Below are 22,771 nucleotides of genomic sequence, written 5' to 3'. Positions count from 1 at the left end.
AGAATCTGTTTTAACAGAAGTAGTTAGTAGGTAACCATTCACAATTTATTTTGTAATCTGTTTGAAAAATGAGTTGGCTCCTAAATAGTGCTTGCATTGTGTGAACCAGTGAGTGTTGTAGCACTGTGCTGTATGCTATTACTGACTCTGGTAGTATACAGTGTTTTGTGCTTTCTTTATCTCAGTAAATCTGTAGGTATTACAAGTAGACAGAACAAGAAGGTGGAAGAAGAGGAGAAGCTGTTGAAATTGTTCCAGGGTGTTAATAAAGCCCAAGATGGATTCACGCAGTGGTGTGAACAGATGCTTCATGCACTCAACACAGCCAACAACTTAGATGGTAAGAGGTGGGGAGGAATGTGGATACTCTGCTGTGGAAAATCAGTGTCTAGTTTCTTTGAGCTGGTGTTCCGAGTAAGGTAATGACTGTAGTCAAAATAATGTTTGTAATGCAGTCAGCAGAAAGGTATAATTAAATAGTGATCTGAAGAACTGTTACATCATCTCTACTAATATCATACATCAATGAGAACCTGGAAACATGTAGTTGTAAAGTCCGCCACCCAGAGCTCTGCTGAGGACTTTGGTTGGATGTATTACCAGACAGATGAACGAGCATCCAGTTCACTGTTCAGTGAAGGCCAAATTATTGTATGTCCCAGTGCAAAGCATTTTTTTATTGTGAAATTGGCTGGCTTTTAACTAACTCTGCTGCAGGGTGCATAGAATAACTGCCATTTTGAAATCAAACCAATCCCTCCTTGTAGCAAAGTACTGCAGACATTCTAGTGTTTTCAGTCTTGACCTTTGCAAATCCTTGTTCTCCAGTTTGTGTTCTACAAAATTGTGGTGCTGACTAGAGAACCAGTGCTGCCCCCAGGTGCCAGGATTACATCTCCCAGCTGCAGTGCCACAGCTTTCTGCTGGAGGAATGGTGATAGAAATAACATGTTGGTTCCACTTGTGATGCAGTAATTAGTTGTATCTGATATCTGAGGAGAGGTTATGGAGCAACAAAATAACCAGATTGAGCTGCCAAAATTGAAGTGGCTCAAACAGATTTGGGTTGGCAAGAGAAGGGTAAATTAATTCTAATTCTTGGTGAAACCTTGATACCTCAGGGAAGAGATGCAACATGTAAGTAAGCTGCAGACCCAGCTTAACTATGGACACTTGCACAGGTTATTCATGACTGTGAAAAATGTGTCACAATTGAATAAGCCAAGAGCATGAAACTTCTCTGGGAGGAAGGACTATGGCAAAAGTATGCAGTATTGCTGTGGGTTATGTTTCTGCAGTGAGCTTCCATGCCCTCAAGGGTGTTTTGTGTTGTGGGTTGCAGTGCTAGCTTAGAATCACAGAGTCCTTAGAGTTGGAAGGGGCCTCAGAAGACCATTTAGTCCAATTCCCATAAGCTCCCATCTTCCAGGCTAGTGATTTGTCCTTCTCCATGTTAAAAGAAAACAAAACCAATACTTCAATTCAATATAAATATTTTAAACAAAGAGAACATAATAAAGGAGGTTTGCAGGTGAGGTAGCTGTTAAACTCCAGTTACTTGCAGGTCTGGTCAGTCACTGTGGCGTGCACTCTTAGCATTTTGAAGCCAGTAGAATGTACTGATGACAGCACTGTGGAAAGGAAGAGTATTTTCTGTTTATGCCTGCCGTTGAATTTGAATGAGCTTCTAAGCTGACAGCGTCTAAAGCTGGTGGACTTCAGATTGTCAGTTCTTTTTCCTTCTCATCACATTAGCTGGCTTTCTAATCCTTGCTTTCTTTGTAGAATGAATGAGAAGTTGTATTGCTACACTTTATTGTGTGGAGTTGTGTGGAAGGGCAAGTTGTTCAGCATGGCTACTACACTGGGAAATATTTGTAACAAAAATCCAAGGGTTGTGTTTTTGCATGCACATTCACACATCTGCACACATCCTCTCATGGTCTGCCTTCTTCTTGCAGTTCCCACGTTTGTTTCTTTCCTGAAGGAAGTAGAGTCTCCCTATGAGGTCCATGATTACATCAGAGCATATCTTGGAGATACTCCTGAGGCCAAGGAGTTTGCCAAGCAGTTTCTTGAGCGCCGTGCCAAACAGAAAGCCAGTCAGCAGCGGCAGCAGCAGCAGCAACAGGTACATCTTGCTTGCTATAGTCTTTAGGAGTACATCATTTCTGTATTTCAGTCTGAGGAGTCAGCTTTTCTTATTGATGAGTATGAGCAGGACTTCAAAGGTTACATGAATTACAGAGGATAAAGCAGGTTTCACATATGTACTGCAGAATCAAATATCCTTTATAATTAATAGCTCAGGCCAGCTGTTGTACAAGTAGTCCCTTAGCATGCTGATACACTTTAAGAAGATGGGATAGGTGTATTGGATGGATATATTGGTGGCTTCACCCTACCCCACATGATGTAGAAGGCTGTTTGGTTTAAGTATAGGTAAAGAAAACTTCATTTCATTTTATAATACTGTCTTTGTTTTGTAGGATTCAGTGTGGGGAATGAACCACAGCTCGCTACATTCAGTCTTTCAGACCAATCAGAGTAACAACCAGCAATCGAATTTTGAAGCTGTACAGAGTGGGAAGAAAAAGAAGAAACAGAAAATGGTTCGAGCAGATCCCAGCTTGTTAGGTCAGTTTTTAAAACTAATCTTTTGTTCTGGAAAAAGCCTTGAGTAGCGTAGAAATCTTGTTAACCTAAATGGAAATACTGAATTCTAACAGAAAGGGTAGCAGTTGAAGTCCTTAGGATTTGTTTCAGTATTGGAGTTCTTTAAATAATGCATCAGTTTCATGGTAAACTTACTGAATATCTCTGCTGCTGGGGCAGAGTAGTCTCAAGAGTATGATATGCAGAGCACAAGATAGTGCAATCACTGATTTACATCACTGCTTGATCAGAGGAGTCTCTTGTGCATTCTTTCTTTGCCCAAATACAGCCAGCAGATTAGGAACAGAGTCTTGTAGAGAACTTGTTTGTAGTCCTTGATGTAAAGAACAAGATGGACTTCCAGTGTCCTCTGTCAGCATTGTATGTACTGAGAATAAATTCAGAATGAACTTAAAGGTTGCCTGTAAAAAAAAGAGGAGGGGGAGATAGATTTAATCTAGTTGTATTTGTTGTTTTAAACATTAGTATAGTCATTAACAATTTATGAGAGATGAAAAATAACTTTGGAGACTCTAAAGACCAAGTTTTCATGTTCTGCAAGTGGTTGTTTTCTGAGACAAGAAGCTGCCTATCATGGATGTGTTGCTATTCCTTCAGGTACCCTGGACTTCAAAGGGTGCAGTAGAACAAATATATTCCAGGTCTGAAATCCCTGTTACATGTACCATAACAAATAGATGCTAGATAACTGACAGTCATAGTGGCATGATGTAAATAACCGAGCATTTTCTTACAACTAAGTGCTAGTAGAGGTGAGTGGTAATGTGACAGGTTACATTTCTGAGCCTCTTGTGCTGCTCATAAGAAGCTGTCTGTCTGCAGTGATTTGCTTTTTTTTAAAACGGAGGTAGTCAAGAGCATTATTCCCATCTTCCTTGTGAAAAAGGAATACCATGGTTATTTGGAAAAGATGGTCAAGGTATGAAGGGAGAGAAAGATAGAATGTGATGGAAAGGTTTCTGTTAAGTGTCCCTTAAGAAGGAAGGATATCATTGAGTCTTGTGGCATGCAAAGCTTAGCCAAGGTATGCCTGTGGAATATATTGTGCCCACATCTGTGCTGCATGTGATGAAATGGAAACTAGAGCACTGCACTGGGCATGTAATTGGTGCACTGGTGCTGCATAGCTCATACTTGTCTAAAGCAGCTTAGTAATTACCACATGCAAAACACTCCTAAAGCAGACAAAACCATTTTGTTTTTTCTTTCCTCTTTGTCCTCAACTAAAATCAATGCTTTTCAATTATTAATTGGTAATTCCTGCTTAGAAGCACATTGATCTCCTTGGAATCCTCACTTAAGCCACTAGCAGATGCTAATCCAGTGAGTTCAGAGTGGGTCATCAGTTCAATTAAAAACAAACAAACAGCAACAAAACAAAATGTCTACTCTTCTGATGTTGGAAAGAAATCACTGAGTGCAATTATGATATTTTGCCTGAGAGAACTACCACGTGCAGCTTCTTAAATATGATAAAAATGATTCCAAAAGTCTGTGGATGACATACTGCCACGAGAGGGAGCCAGAACAATTTACTCAGAAGTACTGAGCAGGTGAAGCTGTGAAAAGCAGTTTGTTTTGTAGCACGGAGGAAGTTACATAGCAGACTCAATGCAATGAAATGCTAGGTTTGTGTTAAGCAACCTTTACACAGAAAAGATTATTCTTCTTTCTTATACTTCATATGAGATTGGTGCAAAAATAACAACGGGATTTCAGTGGAAAAGTTGCATCATGTGAAACATTAGAATTCTTCCTTGTAGAAGATGATGACAGAAGAACGAGGAAGAAATCAAAACATCCTCAGCACTATTAAGAGTTTGGGTAGGAGTTCAGATGTATTTTGAGCCCTTTCTGTAGCCCTGTGTACTTCTGTACACATCCATGTCGTCTGTCTGAGTAGGGGACTTCAAATAACAAAATCAACAAAGCCATGGAAATGCATGGAATTTCCGCATGCTTCCGTGCTTCAAAAGCAAGGAGTGGAATTGCTCACTGCTCCTGCAGTGCTGAGTATGAACAGCACTTCCATTCTGAGTTCACAGAGCATCTGTTCCTACCTCTTGACTGTGTAAGTGGTGTGATAGGCACTTTCAAGTACCACTTGACCCAAACACGCTGCCTTCTGAGGGGCTGCCAAGCCACATCTTCACAGTGCCTAGATCTGGCACTAGCTCTTCAGGTACCTCCTCAATGAAAGTTGGGACTGTGATTCTGCTGATTGTGATACTTAGCTTTATCTTTGACTTACTAAAGAGAAAAAAAAAACAGCAATTTGGGTAACTCTATCTGTCCATATGTAATTTTCCTTTGGGTTTTTACTTGGTGTGCATTATTCACTTTAACAACTGCTCCATGTAACAGATGCACTGCATCATATGAAACATACCACAGCCAGATTTAACACAACTCCTTTTTGGCTTACAGGGTTTTCAGTGAATGCCTCATCAGAGCGGCTCAACATGGGAGAAATAGAGACTTTGGAAGACTACTGAGCATGTGCAAATCAACTGGCTTTTGCTGCATCTGTTAACCCTGGATTCTCCATTTTGGACACAGTATTCTTCACCATGCGTTCTTCTTCGCCTCGCAGTGAATCACAGAATTGGTCATCTCAGGCTGCTGCTTCTGGCTCCAACAAACCCTTTCTGCCCAGGACTGCACAGGCGTTGTTCCTGCTGTCTTGAGAATCTGCTTGGGAGTCAAGTGAACTTTGTTCAGAGTCCTGGGAGGGTGGGAGATTGGATTTGTTCACAACAAAGCTCATTTGGGCAGCAAGCTTTCACTGTGCTGTGATTTCTTCTACTGACATACCTGGAAAAAAATCAATTGGGATTCTGCAAAAACCGTTGCTTCTCTCTCCTGGTTACTCTTACCACATCCAACACTTGCAGTCATGAAGAGAGAGTTTGTGGTTAACAGATGTTGGTCAAAAACAAAATGCCACACAGATACTGACTTCTGCGCTCCTTCAGGGCAAGAGGTGCTCTCCCAGCCAGGAGTTGCATTCATAAGCTAACCTTAGAACTGGCAACAGCAGGAGAAGGGCGGTGGCGGGCACAGTTTAGCTTGGGTTGGTTTGAAGTTGCACACCCCCCTGCCAGCCCTTCTCAGCACATTATTTTTGGAGGGAACGCTCGAGTCTGTCTTCGTTAGGTGGTGATGTTGAAGCTGTTGGAGTTTCCTGTCAGCATATCCAGCCTTCTTTGGACAAGTGGGGACTTGTGCTCACGTGGGGAGGAAGAGGGGTGATATCTCTTCTTTCGGGTTGAATTTATCCCTTAAATGGTACCTTCTGAGGGTTAGGACCAGTTTATTTTGAGCTCTTCTCCTGCAAATTTGTCTCGTTTAAGAGACAGTAGGATCTTTACCGTGTGGATCTCTAGTCTTTGGTGTGAGTGAACACTGGCTTTCACATCTGTACCCCCACAGTCTTAGCTAGTTGTCATTTCCAACAGTGCTTTGGTTAACAAGCGGAGATGCCCTTTTGTAATGGAAAGAGACTGTGGAGGGCGAAGCTAAGTGCAGTGACAGCTCTGCTTATCTTCTACATGTAAAACTGCATCATGCACCTTCACTGGGATCCATAATGTTTAAGTATGGAATCACAACCTTCCTCTCTCACCAGAAGATTGCCACCGCCTTCCTTTCTCCACCCACCCACGTGCACACACCACACAACAAATCTAAAACTGCCAAATGCACTTAGTTTCAGCCCCCTGGTCCCATCTCCCATTCCCAGAGGGGTGTAACCTGCAAAGGGAGCTACGCTACAGGTTTGGTGGAGGTGTATGAAGGTCTCTTTGTCATCACTGCCTAAAGAAAACAGTTTGAGTTGCTCAAGAGCAGTTTGGCTTTGAATTTTATTTTGTTTGATTTATTCATTTTTTGGGGTCACCTTCTCCTCCTCCTCCTCTCTCTTCCCCCAGCCCCCAAACGTGTACAGTAACTATACAGAGACTGCTGCAGACTTGTATATAGTTTTTGGATCCAATAGCATGGAGAGACTTGGAACTGTTGCAAATCTGGTCTCCCTGTCTCCTTTGCTTTGTAAATTCATAAAAGGGGGAAGAGGGGTAGTTCAAATGTTTACAAAACTTTAAACTCCCTCTGAACTTTTGCCAGTGTGGGAGGGGGGGAAAGAGCGAACTTAAATAAAACCTGGTTGTATTATATCTGAGAGCAAATCTTCTGCTTGCTTTTGTCAAAGCTGAGTTTTGAGATAATTCCTGGTGCTAAAACTGACCCAAAACTCAACTCTCATCAGCTTTCGTCACGAAATGAGGAAATGCACAGGATCTGGAACAACTGCTGCTTTATTTCTTCCCCGGTGAGGAACACTGGTGGTTTTTTCCTACTTGATAATTTTAGAGTTCAAATAAACAGCAGTCAGTTGAGATTGGACAACACTGACAAGAAAGCTTTAAGTTTTGTCCCTTTCTGCTTACAGGAACGTGTGCATGCCCACTTATTAATGCAGGAGAGGTGAAGCCATGGCTGGCTTTCTGTTACTGCAAACCTGTGCTCGTGGAGCCTTCCTTCTGCCAGTTGGTAACCACCCTCACTCCAAATCCCTTCTCTACAGGAGAGCTTTTATTCCCCTCCTGTAATGGCCACACGGACACCTTGCAGGCTTCCCTTCCTAGACTAAAGCTTATTTTCTTTTTTTTCTTGATTTTGAGTGGAAAATGCCAGTAAAAGCTAATGATGAATGTTCTTCAGCCATTCACGTGACAACAAGAAATATCAAGTTGGTAAAGAACCAGCTTACATAGTTCTGAGTTATGTTTAGCTGTGGTCTTAGAGAGAACCGTGTGTCCAGGCTGGTAATTTGTTTTAAAATTCTAATTCACCTTAGTGTATAAGCTGTCTGCTTCTGAAGTACTTGTTTTTTTTAATGGTATGATCTCATTTCTGCAAGCTAATTTTGGAATACTACAATAAGCAAAAGCCTGTTAATCTCCAGCTCAGTTGGGGAACACAACCAATTCAGCAGTGGCTGAATGCAGCAGTGCAAGCAGGGAAAAGGTGCACTAAACTTGTCATGCCATGAGGACCTTGTGGGGCTTCAGAGAGCCTGTGGGTAATGGACCAGGAGGGAAGAGATCTTGTCCTCAAGTATTTTCATATGTTGACTTCTATTTTTGCATGAAGGTAAGACGATGTGTTCAGATCATGTGCTCAGGTCACTTACCTGCCTTGTCACCCTCTCTGGGTCAAAAAGGGCCTGTTTCAGTAGCAAAGGTCATTGTTTCAGTAGAGTTGGGAAAAACAGGAGCTACAGCGTTGCGTCTGCAGCTGATGTATTTATGCACTTCAGTCTCCTTTTCATACAGGACATGAACCTGGATGGCTAATGGTGCTGTGCTGGGCTCTGAAAGATGATGTTGAGTTTGATGTGAGAGATCTGAGGTTTCTTTTGAGCACATGTCACCAGTGTTATAATCCCAAACTTCCCACTTTGCTGCAGGGGCAGTGTGCAGTCCTGGTTTTCCTGTGTCCCCTCACAGCAAAGCACTGTTACCAAGAATGGCACCAGACAGTGTGTTTTAAAGGGCAGCAGAGCTGGGTCTGGCTTGTCAGCCAAAATGCAGAGGGATCCCTTCCCACAGAGCTCTGCATCTGTAATGTGTGGTAAAACCATTATATTTTCAGGACAGAAAGAACTGATCTTGGGGATGAACAGAAGTGAAGAATTTCATCCTCATACAATCTTGTTGTAATAATTTTTTAAAATACTCATGGAATTCCTCTGCTGGCAAACCAGAGCATCCACCCTTTGTTTGCTTTGTTCTTTCCCAAGTCTCTATCAGTGCACGTGTGACTGAAAACAAACCTCAGTTTCCTCTGCTTGGAAGCTCTCGTGAACCTATCTGGAGGGGCAGAACTGAGAGACTGAGGGCAGAGTGCTGTGGAGGAGGCAGTGTCTGTTCAGCTCAGCTGGAGGAGGATGCTCTTATGGTATGGCATAGCACATCCACTGGAAGGTATCATGAAGGAGCAGTTGTGGCTCCTAGTCCACTTCTCGTTCACCCACAAAACAAGGATGCTGTGGAGCTGCTCTGACTCTTGTCTTAAAGTATTTAGTTAAGAAGATGGAGGCCTTTGCTCTTTTGCTGTGCCTGCCTGGGCCAGACCACCCCTGCCCTGCACACAGGAGAGCCCAGTTTTGGGTATCTGCCCCAGTGCAGCTTGTTGTCCCATGCGGCCTGTGGGTAGGCATCCTGAGTGCATCCCATGGCTCAGGGGTGGGTTTGCCAATAGCTGCCCGTTGTGCTGGCAGCAGGGACCCTGCAAATGGCCTCGCTGCCTATGGGCTCGGAGGCACAGGTCCTGGAGGGTGGAGCTGCCTTGGGAGGAGGTGTGCTCGGGGAGAGAGGGAGTCTGCTGGGCTGCGCGCTCTCTGTCCACTTGCTGTTGTGAAGGAATTTTTGACCTGACCAGACCCAGCTTTTTATTATACCAGCGAAATTTCCGACTCGTTTCCTACTTGGAGGAGTTTAAGAATTCCTGCCAGCACTTTTCCAGAGGGAAGCCATGCCCTGCCACAGAGCCGTGCGCCCGCTCCTGCTGACACTGTGCTTCCTGCTGCCCGCTGCACTGGCAGGTAAGGGTCTGCGTTTGCATTTGAACTCCAAAAGAAGAGGAGATCCTCACTAACTGCTCTCCTCCTGTCACTCCGTCCTCCTTTCCCTCCCTAAAAACTGCCGTACGCATTTATTGAAATACAGTTGAGTGATGGAAGTTGATTTTGGAGTCGGTGGGTCATGCTGAGTAAGAACGTGCTCTCCATCCTGAGTCCATGTTTCTGCTGGGGAAACCTGAATAAATCCTGTCGCTTCTGTTAGGCTGAATAGCAGCAGTGCTTGTGTGAGTGCTGGTGACTGCAGCCCAGGAGCCAGGTTGCTGCAGGACGTGGCTGTGCTCTGCAGCTGGTGGGACTGCTTGTTTGTCTGCTGATGGTGGTAGGAAAGCATTCCGAATCATGGAGAGACACATTTTCCTCCAGCTCAAGATTGTGCTGATCTCTGGTGCCTTCTGTGCTCTCCTTGCAGCACAGCACTTCACCAGTGCTGCAAGTACAGCAATGAAAGCATCTGTGATAACACTGAGCTCAGTCTGAAGCTGAGCTGCGTGCATGGTTTGGGGTTCCACCCGGAGGTGGCTATAGTGAACGGCCTGAAACAGCAAACAGGCTGCAAGGGGAGCGGGGTTGGCGTGAGCCCTGTTCTGTTGGGCACTCCTTGTTGAGCAGGTTGTTAACTTTGGCCCCATCTGCTCACCTTAAAGCCTCTGAAATGCAGACAAGACCTAATGAGTGGCTCAGGCCGATGTGACAGCAGAGCACAGCGCTCAATTAACTGAATCGTTCTTCTGACTTCCAAGAGCTGGAGGAAGGCTGCAGCTCCCTCACAGCCTGTTCTTACATTGTGCCCAGCAGGAGGGCCTGGCTGGCGACCCTTGCAGGTTTCTTTTTGGAGGGGCTGTCCTACAGGGAGGGGAGCTGGGCACTGCACCTGCATGGTGCGCTGCCCGGGGATGGAGCAGCAGCACTGCCACTGGTGTTCCCCACATCCCACTGCTCTAAGATGACTTCTTGCTGGGAAACCTTTGAAAGTAACTACTAAGTAAGCCCTAAAAAGTAGATATGTTCCTTCTCAAACACCAGGCTTTGGTTTTCCTATACTGCAGCATTAATCATTTAAGCACCAAGTTCTGTGCTTGTACTCCCAGGAGCAGTGGCAGTGCTCCTCTCACAGACCAGGTGAGCTCTTTATCTTGTCTTCAGAGCAAAAGCAAGCAGCTATCAGCTGCTTTTCAGTGGAACTGAGAGCTGAAAATTCTTCACCTCTATCTTAACTTCCCCACGTCGGCTCTCCCTGTGGGGCCGGGAGCTTTGCACTGGTGGATGTGTGCTTGGATGCTGGAGCACAGCAGAGGCTCAGTGCTAACTCTTGCCTTTCAAATGTGTGAGGCCTCCTTACGTTTGTTCTGTGCTACCTCTGAGCTGGGCCCTGGGGAACAAGCCAAGGCTGTGAGCTGCCCCAGAGCAGAACAGTTCTCTGCTGTGTACAAACAGTTACCCATTCCTGTCCTCTGCACGGGGCTGTTAGTGCACGGTGGAATTTTTTTGCATCTCACCGTGTTAGAAAAGGAAATTTCCTGCCTTGTGCTGACAAAAAAGGGAAGAGCATGCAAGGCAGCCCTCTGCACTCTGGGTGCACACACACACACACACACACACACGCAGCCCAGCCTTTCTGTAAACAAGTTCCTTTCACATTCATCAGAACCGCAGCTCGCACTTCCAGCGCTGCACACCACAGGCTGCCCTTTGTGCTCCATCAAGGCCTCCTTTCAGCCCTGCTCTGGCCCTGTGCCTGCTGTGGCTACCTGGGGCCGGCCAGCCCCTGCCCTCCGTGTCGGCACAGCCCTGCTCAGCACGGCCTTCCCGTCCTCATGGACGTGGTTTCCATGTCTGGGCAGCAGAGTTTTGTGCGGGTGCTGCTGGGCTGCGCGCTTCCCTCTGCTGGCTTCTGAATGGTGCCATCAGGGCTCTGCAACCCCAGAAAGTTGGGGTGCCTCTGTGCTGATGAGCATTTTCCAGGGCTGCATCTGTCCGATGTGGGAAAGCAGCAGAGCCCCATAGCATGCATCATCTACTGCAACTGGAAGAGATCAAACTGGGAGGCTTCTGCGCCTCCAAATCCCTTCCATTTCCTCTTCCTTCAAACACAAAACTTAACCCTACAGCACAGCGAGACTGCAAAGAGTGACTTTCTACTCTTAGTAAAGCTGATTTCTCTACAACTGCCTGAAGGATAGGGTGGGGGTTGGCCTCTGCTCCTGGGTAACAGTGGTAGGATGAGAAGAGGATGGCATTCAGCTGTGCCAGGGCAAGGTCAGGTTGGGTAATTAGGACAAATTTCCTCTCCAATAGAGCACTGAGGCACTGGTACAGCTGCCCTAGGAGCAGGGCAGTCACCATCCCTGAATGGGTTCAAGGGAAGGGTGGATGTGGCACTGAGGGATGTGGGTCAGTTGGACTGAGTGAGCTGAGTGGTCCTTCCAGCCTTCACGATTCTGTGGATTCAGAGCCCCATGTGAAAGGGCAGGGCAGCAGGAAGGCTCTGCAAGGCCTTGCTTTGAGTCGTGTGTTTTGTATCTGAATGCTGATGTGGGCTCCTGGATTTGTTTTGAGCTCGCATGGAAATACATTACACTGCAGTGGGGTGGTTTGGGGAGGAAAGAGACAGAGCAGAAGATTTTTGTTATGCTAAAGGGGAGAAGAATGGGAGAAGGTCTCATCCGAGGACTCTTTTCTGTTTTTGTTCTCAAGGGTAATACAGTGAGAGGGTTATTAGGAAGCTCTTGAAGTTTGAGCACTAGGATGTGAGAAGTAAATAGTTTGCAAACTTCTTAAAGCTGCAGTCATTCCAGCAGGTCTGTCCAGGCTGGATGCAGCTCTTTGTAGAAAACTGGCTCAGCACTGATGCTCCTTGCAAATTGCTGACACTTACCATCTCCTGGCTGAGGTTACTGGGCTGGAGGTGGAGAGTTTCTCCAGAAGGCAGCAGGTCACCTCCTTGTAACCAGTGTAAAAAGATGCAAACATCTGCAGCCAAGAAGAAAAGCCCCGGGGTTCTGAAAGGATGTGAGCTGTGGGATTTGGCACCAAGTCAACCTGTAAGTGGCTGTGAGTGATGGACGGGTGTGCGACACTCAGGTTACAGCAGGTGCACTGCCTCTTGTCTGGAACATGGGCACCTGTCCTCCTGAAGCACGTGTGTTGCTGTCCCTGCAGGCATCGCCCTGTGGAGGGGGAACATCTCAGTGTCATCTGTTGACAGACCTTGGGGGTAATGAGATCCTGAAGTCAACTTGTGTGGGAAGTGCTGCTCACTGGTGTTGGACGGCTCCATCTGCCACGTGCTCCAACCCTGAGGGTCCTTCAGATTTGTTCCCCCTTGTGTGTCTTTCCCTGAAATGCTTCAAGTGTGTTTGGGTGTTCTGTGGAGTGTCAGGACTGTAGTGTTGAGGCAGTTACTGCTGGGTGAGACAGCACAGGGGCACCCACCTATCCCCTCTGTGTGCCCACCTGGGGGAAAGCAGCCCTACAGGTGCTGTAAGCTGGCTCTGACCCTGAGGCTGGTACATAACTCGGGGGTCCCACACCTGCCCTTGTGACAATGTGTTTGGGTGTGTTTCTCAGTAGCTCTTGATTTCTACAGAGTTCTTCTGTGAACAGGAGCAGCAAATGCTACTTTGCCATTGATATTTGGCTTTCAAGTTTCAAGATCTCTATCCAGATCTTAAAAATCACCAAGATCATTTAAAAAAAAATAAAAATTAGACTGCTTCCTCCTTATTGGCTATCAGAAAGAAGTCCTGTGCCCTGCTCTGAGAGCTGCTGTGATCTCTCACTAGGCAATGTGTGCCTATAGGGGCTACAGAAGAGATCTCTGGGCCGTGGTGCTCTGTGCAAGGGATGCACATCTCCAGCCCTGCAGGTGGGGTGGGAGGGGCCCTGCTGAGGGTATGGGTGTTTCTGGGGAGCCACTGTGGGGCACAGAACTCTCGTGGGGAACATAGGGTGCTGCCTCTGGTGTGGGGGTCATAGATGGGCTGAGCGTGTGAGGATGCAGCATTGCTGCAGCTCCACAGTGCTGCCCCGGGTGGCTCACTGTGGGCATTGCAGAGCTCAGCCTAGGGCTGCTGGGGCCAGAGCTGAGCTGGGAGCTCAGTGAAAGTCTTGTCGTGTCCTTGGGTGCAGAAAGGTCTTTCCTGATCTACCCCAGAGCAGCACTCTGGCTCTGCAGGCAGCTCTGAGGAAGGCCGGAGCTGCTCCTTGGTGCTTGCTGGGACGTGAGATGCTGCTGCCAAGCGCAGAGCAGTGGCTGGAGCCGATCCTCCAGTGCTCATCCCTCCTGCAGGCACAGCCCCACATGGGCTCAGGGCAGCCTCGCAGGGCTGGCTGTGCTGCTGCCAGGTGACCCCATCCTTCTGGCACACGGCAGCTCTGTGCCTCATCCCGTTCTGTTGGCTCTGACTCTTCTGTCCTTTCCTTCCCGGCCCGGAGAACCGCTGTGTCGGTTCGGGTGGGTCCTGCCGTTGGATGCTGCTCATTTTTTCCCGTCTCTCCCCGTGGCGGTGTGACATTCCCAGCGGTTTCACAGGGAGCAGAGGAATGTCTCCTGCCGCCGCCAGGGCCCACCTCAACAAGCCGGGCATTGATGGCAGCACTGCGCTCAGCCACACGCAAACAGGGAGGGCTGTGGCGCGTTCCCCAACCCCACGGGGGGAAGGAATAACAGGATGCGAATGGCAACATCAGAGCGCGGTGCTGCTTTCATCTCCTGGCACGGTGTGGGGGTGCAGAGGGAGCTGGGGCTCCCAATGGGGTCTGTGCGCTGTGCGTCCTCTGCGTGCCGTGCCGTGTGAGCGCAATGACCCGAGCCACCCGCACACAGCACTGACCTGGCTGTTCCTCTCCCAGCAGAGCACCCACGGGGCCCCCTGCCCACACTGTGGAACGAGCCGGCCGAGCTGCCCTCCGGATCCGGCCCCTTCGACGCCACCACCACCGCACGGCTCTCGGATGCCACCGCCTTTGCTCCATACACCTCCGAGCTGGAGCCCGAGGACACCACCCACCTGCACCGGCTCGATGCTGGCGACGGTACGGGGCTGCCATTGGGGAAATCCTTGCTGTTCGTTTGTTCTTTCTGGTCTGTCACCTCCCGGCAGGGGGCTGGAGGTGGCCTGTACCCTCCTCCATACTGCTGCTGGGAGGCACTGCCTGCTCAGGGCCATCTCCCTGCAGACAGGTCTTGCTGTGCAGTGCCCACCAGCCCCATGACCTTCTCCTACCCCGTGTCTGCATTTGGCACTACTGCAAACACCTGAGCCCAGGCAGGGGTTTGCCTGAAACTCTGCTCTTGAAAATAGGGTGTGAGCAACTCCACTGGCACCTCAACTACAGCAGCCTGCTGCTGTGCAACAAGCATGCTCCGGGGGGTGGATGTAACAGGGAAGCAGAGTGCTGAGCATCCTATTGGTGCTGGCTGTCCGTGTCCCTGGCAGCTGGCTTGGGACTGGGGGTCAGGCAGGAGCCCAAGCATGGGGCCACACCACAGCTGTAGGGGACGTGGGTACTGCGACACCTGGGGGGGGATGGAGGGGGACAGGAGGGTGTCCTGGGGGCCAGGATGTGCAGGGCAAAAGGAGTGAACTCCACTGCCTGTCCCCCCCATCCTCACCCCACTGTGATTTCTGTCCCTGCAGGTTCGCTGGGGCCTGGAGCTATCGGTGCCATTGTCATCGCTTCCCTCCTGGGTACGTCTGTGCTCGTGGCCTTGGTTGTCATCACGCTGAGAAAGTTCTCTGCCTCCTGAACTCAATAAAAGATTTCTGTACCACAACAGCCCTCTGTCTGCTCCCCATCTGCTGCGCTCACATTGCTCCTGGTGTGCAGCTCTGCTGGGAGCACTGAGCCCTGGCAGCTCCACCGCAGCGCTATCAGCCCACGGCTGGGTGGGCTACAGAGGTAATGGTGCAGGGGCTCGCTTTGTACAGCATTCCTTGGTGGGAAAGGGTTGCTCAGGTGTTGTAAATCACCCCAACTCTCCCCGTGTGTCACCCGGCCCCACGTTCTCATCCCTCCCTTCTTCCACCTCCTGTGTGTGGTCCCATTGCCCTCAGTGTTCGCACTGTGGCAGGGACCTGCGGCGCTGACAGGGAGGAAGGAGATGCCGGCACGCCGCTGTGGCGCTGGCTCACTCAGCTGTATTTCATCACACAGAAAACGAGACGACGAGAAGTTCCCCTCAGTGCCCTGCAGCAGCCTGGCACAGGCTGTGGGGGCTGCAGCTGCACACCCGTGGCAAGGCGTGCGTGGCCGGGTCTGAGGAAATAACACTGGATGCCACTTGGTGCCTGGAAATGGCACGGCATGTGCTTAGGGTTCGAAGTCATAAGAAGTCACAACAGAGCTGGAGTCCAGGGTGTGAGGGGACAGCGCGTGGGCAGCCCTGGGCCTCTCTCCTTCCCACAGGCAACACAGTCAGGTGCTGGTATCCTGACAGTGGGGAATCTGGGCTCCTCCACTGGTGAACAGCTGCTTCTGGTGGGTGAGGGAGCACTTCTGTACTGTTAAACAGCACCTGTGGGGCTTCAGCACAGGGCTGTGCTGGCTGTGGCTCTGCTAAACTGGATGGGCTGTGATGTGCTCAGTTCAGCGGGTGACTCAGAGGGCTGCCTGAGGCTGAAGCTCCTCTGGGGTTTGTGTGGGAGATTTTGCAGCTGCTGCAAGGTCTGAAGCCGGACCTGGAGGTCTGGTTGTGTTCAGACAGTGCCTGTGGTGTGCTCTTGTGGGGGCTTGACTTGGGGCATTCCCATCAGGTGAGCCCACTGCAATGGGGTGGAGGCTGCAGACCTATCCTAGCCTCTCTGGGGCCCTGTGTGTGTGGTGGCATAGAGCTGGCCCAAGGGAGGACCCCCTTCTGTGCTCCTTTCATTGCTGCAGCTTCCCCCAGCTGCATTCTGGGCTCACTGCACTTCTCTCACATAACCAGGACCCCACACTGATCTCTGTCCCCTTCTGGAATAGAGCCCGCACACCACTGCAGCACACAGCAGTGCCTGGAAGACTCCTTGCTGCATTACAGAAATGCCCAATAACCCTGATTCCGTAACAGGTGGTGGCTGCAGCCCAGGACCAGCACAGCCCAGGACCAGCACAGCCCATGCTGTACGCCCAGTGCTCTCTGCTGTGGTCACGTGTGGGGCTGTTTGGAGCGCTGTGCCCTGGGCTTCATGCGATGCTCAGTGCCACAACTGGAGCAAGTGATGGTCTGGCTCTGCTTGTGACAGAGGACTGCGTATATACATGAACTGTACAGGGAGGCTGCACACAGCTGGAGATGTGGGTTACAAGCATGCAGGCATGTTGCTGAGCCTTCTACTGTGCAGCACAGCAGCTCCTGGGGTGCTGTCGTTCACTGCATGGTGCTTCCTGCTGGCACTCCTGGAGCCCTGCAGCGTGCCACGGTGGGCACAGCAGAGACCATGCGTAGCTTGTCTTCCCAAAAGCACCAGATCAGCCTGGGAATGCCATGGTGCCACGCTTCTGCAGCAGCTGAAGGAGGGGATGAGCCATGGGGCAGGGCCCAGATGTGCTTTGAGGCCTTCAGGTACGCAGGAATGGAGGTTAGGGCCTCTGAGGTGGGGCTGCTGGTGGAGCAGGGCTGTGTTCAGAGCGCATCAGAGCGTTGGGGAGCAGGTCGAGGGTCTACCCAAGAGATGCCTTCATCAACTTCACTGGGGAAATGGAGTCCTGAGGGTTTCTCCCGGGCGTGGTGCCAGTAGGCTGTGTGAAGAGATGTGAGATGGCTCCTCCGCTGGAATTCCCATCCCTATGAGGTGCAGCTTTAAGAGAGCCCCTAACTCAAACGGTAGCAACAAGGTGTGAGTGGACAATGCTAATTGCTGAGTTCCATTTGCTGCCCCAGGTTCCCTTGCTGGTTGGCTGGCCGGCACCCAGGGTGGTGCCAGTTTGGGCTCATGCTCTTTGGAAAGGGGTGATTTCAGCCAGCTCGAAGCACTGCTCTCCAAGGAGGGCTCAGCACTGCAAAAAGCACAGCAGGCCACCTGGGAACTGAGGTCCATGCGTTCAAGGGTGGACATGCTTGGTGTGGCACACCAGGTCCCGTGCCACAGCCCCCAGTACTGCTGCTGTGTCCCCCCAGCTGGCAGCCTCTGTCCTCTGCCCCTCTCCCAGGGGCGCTCCCCACGCTCGGGGATGCCAGCAGTTATTGGCGGTTCCTGCTTCCCAGTTTCCTCCGCTGGCTGTCATCTGACTTGTGCACCCGGAAACATTCCTTCAAGTTCTGGGCTCGGATTTTGGGGTTCAGGATCTCCTCCCCGATAGAACTGGGGAACCAGCCCCTCTCCTGGTCGTGAAGCCGCTCCCCAAATATCCAGCCTAAGCAGAGACAGAGACAGGGGTCAGTGGGAAGGACAGACCGTCGCTCCCACCCTGGGACGGCTGCTGTGAAGGAGTCTGCAGAGCTGGCGGTGCCTTCTGGAAGCTGCTATTGGCTGCTCAGGGTAAGAACAGCTCTGGGTTACACACTGGTGGCTGCATCAGCCTTGCCCCGACCCAGGGCAGCCTGGATTTGCAGAGCATTAGGAAGAGGCAGTGACACCCTGCTCTGCTGTCAGCTCCCTCGGCTGCAATGCTGACATTGCCTTCTCTCTCTGTAGGCAAAGGACCCCCCTTGGCTCAGTAGCTGCCTGCCCAGGGAGAAGCCCACCCTTCCACGGCTCCTGTCCCACCCTCCATACCATCGTCTGTCTTGTCCAGGATGTTGAGGACGTCAGCCAGCTCCAAGGACAGCTCATCCGGCTGCTGGGCCACGTAGGGGTGGACACACTGGATCTGTGGGCAATCTGCAGGGGGACAGGATGAGAATGAGGGATGGACTGAGGCAGAAGCAGCTCAGGTGGGTGTAACCGTGAGCTCTGCGAATGTTTCCTCTGATCTGGTGAGAAACATCACTGAGGCCATGGGGTGAGGGAGGCACAAACGGGAGGAGGGCTGCAGGGAAGGGAGCTGGGCACAAGTCCCTGCATTGCCATCCATTGAGCAGCACAGAGGGGTGGAGAGTGCTGGTGCAGCCCAGCCTGGGCTGGAGGGGAACAAAGTCAGAGCCAGGATTGGAGACAAGTGGGTGTTGGTAAAAATGCAAGGGGAGCTCAGGCAGAGGCTGGCTTCCAGAGGGCTCCAGCCTGGGGCTGGATGGGGAGATCAGCATAGAAGGGGCCCTGGGTGGGGGTGAAAAGCTCCTGGACACCTCGCAGTGACTCTTACCAGAAAGTCTGGATGTAAATGAAACAAACTTGGTTCGCCGGTTTGGGGCCAGTGAAATCATCCAACGCTTCATCTCACTCCTGGACAAGGGGGAGAATTGGAGGCCATGAGCAGGAGAAAGTCCTGGAGACACCACCTCTCCTCCCCCCAGTCCTGAGCTCCTGATGCTGCAGGCTGACCCTGCAGCCTTGCACACAGCTCCTTGCAGGACTCTTTGGATTCTCCCTGCAGCACCTGGCGTCTTGTAGCCCTGTGAGGGGCCCACCTGTGCTCTCATCCTGCCCCTGCAACCAGCTGTGCCCAGACATGAGGACAGATCCTGCAAAGCCCAGTCAGGGCGCTAGCTGAAAGCTGCCACTGAACAGCCTGTCATTGCTGTGTGGGTTCAGAACTGGGAAACGCTGCAAGATCTGCAAAACAGATGCATCAGTCTCTCTTTGGAACCCCTTCCCTCTTCTGTTTGTTCAGTTTTCTGGTTTGTGCCTTGTACTGGCCAGATCTCTCCTGCAAGCTCTGGAACAGCAGCTTGCAACAGTCCCGCATTGTTTCTCTGTGCACCAGAGCTGTTGGCAAGCTGTGTGCTGATTCTCACACTCCCTGTGGTCATCCTAGAGACAGAGCAGGTTGCAGAAGCACATAAATGCAAACACCTCCCTGAGCAAAGGCAACCCTGGCCTGGTTTATCATCCTCTGCACAGCTCAGTCTCACAGACGTCAAACGTGCGTGTGCCCTGCATAATGTGACTGACATCTCTATTTTCAGTACAGCAAAGCTGCAGTCACATGCCTGGGAGGAAGGTGCAGCTGCTCGCTGTGCTGGGGGCTCATCTCCCTCATGCTGGTGTTGCACTGTGCAGAGGGGGTCGGCTGCACCCCCGTGCCTGCAGGATTGTGTGGTCTCAGGTGGGGCTGCTTTCTGCCCAAGATGTCAAGAGCTGTCAAACAGCAAAGTCACATCAATCTGAGGGTGTGTGACCTCCAGTAGCTGTGAAACCGGTGGTGCATGTATACTTACATAACACCTCTAATTGCATAGAGCTGTGCCTAGAAAACTGTGAGCCTGCTAAGACTCAGGTCAATGAGAAAGTCAGGCCCTGAATTCCAAAACAATCATGCTTGTGTTAGTACAGCTGAATCATCTGCCCAGTATTGCTGGAGCCTGAAGCAAAAAATTTGCAAGCCAAGAACAGGGAGATGAGGAGGCTTGGAGCAGCAGAGGGGCTGCTGCAAGACTGGGATCAGCTGTGGATGGTGCTGAGGAAGAGCCCTCTTCTCACACCCTCAACCGGGAGCCGCTCTGCTTCACAGCTGGTCAGGCATGGCTCCCACCCTTGTGAGCGAGCCAGCTTCACTTACGCCTTCGAGTAGGAGAGACTGAAGGCAGCCTCACAGGTGTGATGTGTAGGGCCAGCTCTGAAGGCCTAAGGCTGGCTGCAGCAGTGGCTCCCCTGCCTGCCTGCTCCTGGTGAGCTGTAGGAGCTGCTCCCCGTGCAGACAGGCTGTGCTGCCCTTGTGGAGGTGCAGGGAGCGTGTGGTGCTGAGCCCTGTGCAGTGCTGGCATGGTACTCACTGCGACGATGCCTTCAGCATGTAACTGGCCTCCCGGTCATCAGCATTCTCCAGCAGCCTTAAGATGAAGACATTGGCCAAACTCTGCCCCTGGTCTTCTAACTCTTCCACCCGAAGAAGCCCCCGGGGCGCTGAGTCGAACACTTGGTACTTGTCTCTGGGAGAGGTTAAAGAGGAGGTAAGGAAAAACTGCAAGTGTGGCAAGACAGTTTGGCTTCATCCACTCAGGTGTGTACCTGGGGACAGACCGAGCAGCTCTGTGTGGCAGGAGGAAAAGGGATGAGCAACGGCTATGAAACCCCACCGCAAGGCAAGAGACCTTGCTCAGCTTTTGTTGTCTCACGTGGCCTAAACCAGGTTGTTTGCTCTGTCTGTGTGACCCCTGCACCGTGCTCCTTCAAAGGGGTCTGTGAGGCTCAATTCATTCCTATTTGTCAAACGCCTCTGTGTTTTTTGGTTACCAGCTGCCGCAGAAGCAAAACATTTCCAGGCATGCAGACACTGCAGCGACACGTTGATAAGAAACAGGACTGCCAAGATGCTCCCTGCTGGTGAGTGCAGCTAATGCCACAAAGGACGTGCTGTTCTCTGGGCCCTGTTTGTGCTGCTGTATTTCACTAGTCTCTAGCTGCACAGAACACAGTCCTAAGCACCACAACATTCCTGAGGCAGGTTACATCATGTCAAATATAACTGCTAGCTGCGGGCATCAATTGATACCCCTCCCTGCCGCTCATATTTTCTGCACTCTTTTCTTAGAAATTTAACTGACTAAATGTGAGCTGTTCCTCCGGCAGCGATGAGTCAAAGCTCACACCCTGACAGAAAGAAAGGCCTCCTGGATCGGCCCACAGCCCGCTGGAACTCACTGCCACCCCACGGAAACTGGCCACTACACATTTGCTTACCCTGCTGGGAGACCTGGCCTGACACGTGTGTGAGCCCTGCTTGCCACGAGGCTTCATCTGGAGAGAGCAGTGCTGCCTGATGCTCACCGACGGTGCTTACAAAGGGCTCGGGGTGCCCACGTGCTGCCTGAATCCTGCACTCACCCTGGAATTTGCCGGCAGATGACCAGCAGATCGTTGAAAAGGAACAGGTAGATTTCTCTGAAGAGTTTCTTGGTGCGCAGCGTCCGCGACGTCTTTGGGCCGTTCATTTGCTGCAGTTCCCCCTGCTTCAGCAGCCAGCGGGAGTGAGAGATGATGGGCACAGACTAGGAGTGAGATAAAGACAGCCGAGATCAGAAGAGCAACGAACCCATGGGCTTAAGTGGGTAAGATGCTGAAAGCAGTGGGAGATGCAGAAGGAAGTGAGTTCCCATCAGAATGACTCGCGCTGCAGAGGATGGAGAGCTACACAGGGTGCAGCTCTGCCACCCAGCCCACAGCCCAGAACAGGGTGTAACTGCTATGATAGAGACACAGCAGGGGCCCAAACAGTTGAGGACAGTGGTGCTGGAGTGCCAAGTGCTGGATTTAAACACTAGGCTACGCCCTGCAGAGACGTCCTGTCTCTGGTGCATCTGATGTCTCATCACCTGGGCTGAACCTTCCTGGTCAGAGAGGCTGTCTTTAAAAACAGTTGGTTTTTTGGCTAAAAGAAAACATGTGAAATGAGTTCTCACTGGTTGGGTTGTCCAAGCAGCAACAACAGCACTTCTGTTAGAGCTTTACCACACATCAGGGCAGGGAGGCCCTGGCACTGCTGCCCAGAGAAGTTGTGGCTGCCTCATCCCTGGAGGTGCTCAGAGCCAGGCAGGATGGGTTCTGGGCAGCCTGAGCTGGTGGGGAGCAGCCAGCCCATGGCAGGGGTTGGGGCTGGGTGGGCTGTAAGGTCCCTTCCAAACCAAACCACTGTGTGATTATCTCAAAAACAAGAACCCCAGAACACAGCATGTCTTACATTAGAAGAACGCTACGTTTTTGGTCAAACAACTGAAATACTGGAAATACCCCTTCCACCTTCGCTCCTTTTCTGTGCTCACCACACGTGCTGCAGTGCAGCCTTTCTTTCTGTGCCCTTGTACTGCTTATACCCCATGTCAGTGCCCAGGACAGCCTGCCCCACAGCTGAGCTGGCCCTGCCTGGCATCACCACTTCAGCTGGGGAGAGATGAAGGCAGCCTCATGTCTACTGCAGCCCAGTGCCATCCTGCAGACTGTGATCTAAGTGGACCCAGAACAGATCATCAGCAGGTAATCAGAGCCTGTACTTAATGGATAAACACAAGGATGAATTACAAAATGGGAGATAGCCTTCATTTTGGTATTTTCCAGCTTTGAAGTGTTTTGCTTTTTAGCTCTAATCCCCCTGTAACATCATTTATAATGTAAAACAATAGCTAAAAGCTGACCTACATTTTGAAGTGAGGTGAAAGCCAGGTGGAGTGCTGGAGCAGAAGCTGCCCATGGCACACAGGCAGGCTGATGCCAGCACATCACCCCTGTATGGGCACAGCACTCTGGCTCTCGTGCCCTGAGATCACACGCATCAAACTGCAAATGCATTACCTGCAGCAGTGCATCTCCTTCAAAGGCTGCAGGAGGACAGTGTGGACAGCAGAGCACTGCCACACTAAATGGCACTGAAAGGGATGTGGCTGAGCTACTATTACTAAATATGCATGTGCAGTGCCAGGATGCTGTTGGTTCA

General features: G+C 50.7%; 3 protein-coding genes across 20 annotated transcripts in view; 2 read left to right on the top strand and 1 right to left on the bottom strand.

The window, feature by feature from the left end:
- Positions 1-5,461, top strand: part of GIGYF2 (GRB10 interacting GYF protein 2) — a 71,028-nt gene extending 65,567 nt beyond the window's left edge. For all 13 annotated transcript variants that reach the window (XM_090147013.1, XM_031604961.2, XM_090147014.1 and 10 more), the window contains 4 exons: positions 186-340; positions 1,962-2,131; positions 2,490-2,637; positions 5,104-5,461. In XM_090147013.1, the coding sequence (XP_090003139.1) occupies positions 186-340; positions 1,962-2,131; positions 2,490-2,637; positions 5,104-5,171 (541 nt within the window). In that variant the 3' untranslated portion in view covers positions 5,172-5,461. The remainder of the gene's footprint in view (positions 1-185; positions 341-1,961; positions 2,132-2,489; positions 2,638-5,103) is intronic.
- Positions 5,462-6,643: 1,182 nt separating this feature from the next.
- On the top strand, positions 6,644-15,115 carry SNORC (secondary ossification center associated regulator of chondrocyte maturation). Of its 3 annotated transcripts, XM_090147026.1 has the most exons (4): positions 6,644-8,637; positions 9,143-9,283; positions 14,174-14,356; positions 14,962-15,115. In XM_090147026.1, exons 2-4 carry the CDS (start codon positions 9,214-9,216, stop codon positions 15,069-15,071), a joined length of 363 nt encoding a protein of 120 aa, XP_090003152.1. In that variant the 5' UTR covers positions 6,644-8,637; positions 9,143-9,213; the 3' UTR covers positions 15,072-15,115. The 3 variants fall into 3 exon arrangements, with proteins under 3 accessions (XP_090003152.1, XP_090003153.1, XP_031460829.1); XM_090147027.1 differs by having other exon boundaries at positions 6,644-9,283; positions 14,177-14,356; XM_031604969.2 differs by having other exon boundaries at positions 6,644-9,283.
- A 314-nt stretch (positions 15,116-15,429) lies between these two features.
- NGEF (neuronal guanine nucleotide exchange factor) overlaps positions 15,430-22,771 on the bottom strand; it is a 45,091-nt gene continuing 37,749 nt past the window's right edge. For all 4 annotated transcript variants that reach the window (XM_031604971.2, XM_090147016.1, XM_090147015.1 and 1 more), the window contains 5 exons: positions 21,169-21,332; positions 20,118-20,273; positions 18,548-18,627; positions 18,022-18,126; positions 15,430-17,659 (listed from right to left, as the gene is read on the bottom strand). In XM_031604971.2, the coding sequence (XP_031460831.1) occupies positions 17,487-17,659; positions 18,022-18,126; positions 18,548-18,627; positions 20,118-20,273; positions 21,169-21,332 (678 nt within the window). In that variant the 3' untranslated portion in view covers positions 15,430-17,486. The remainder of the gene's footprint in view (positions 17,660-18,021; positions 18,127-18,547; positions 18,628-20,117; positions 20,274-21,168; positions 21,333-22,771) is intronic.

The sequence above is a fragment of the Phasianus colchicus genome, chromosome 10, assembly GCF_987193195.1.
Source record: "Phasianus colchicus chromosome 10, bPhaCol1.hap1.1, whole genome shotgun sequence".
Taxonomy (NCBI): domain Eukaryota; kingdom Metazoa; phylum Chordata; class Aves; order Galliformes; family Phasianidae; genus Phasianus; species Phasianus colchicus.
This window is presented reverse-complemented; position numbering and strand designations above follow the sequence as displayed.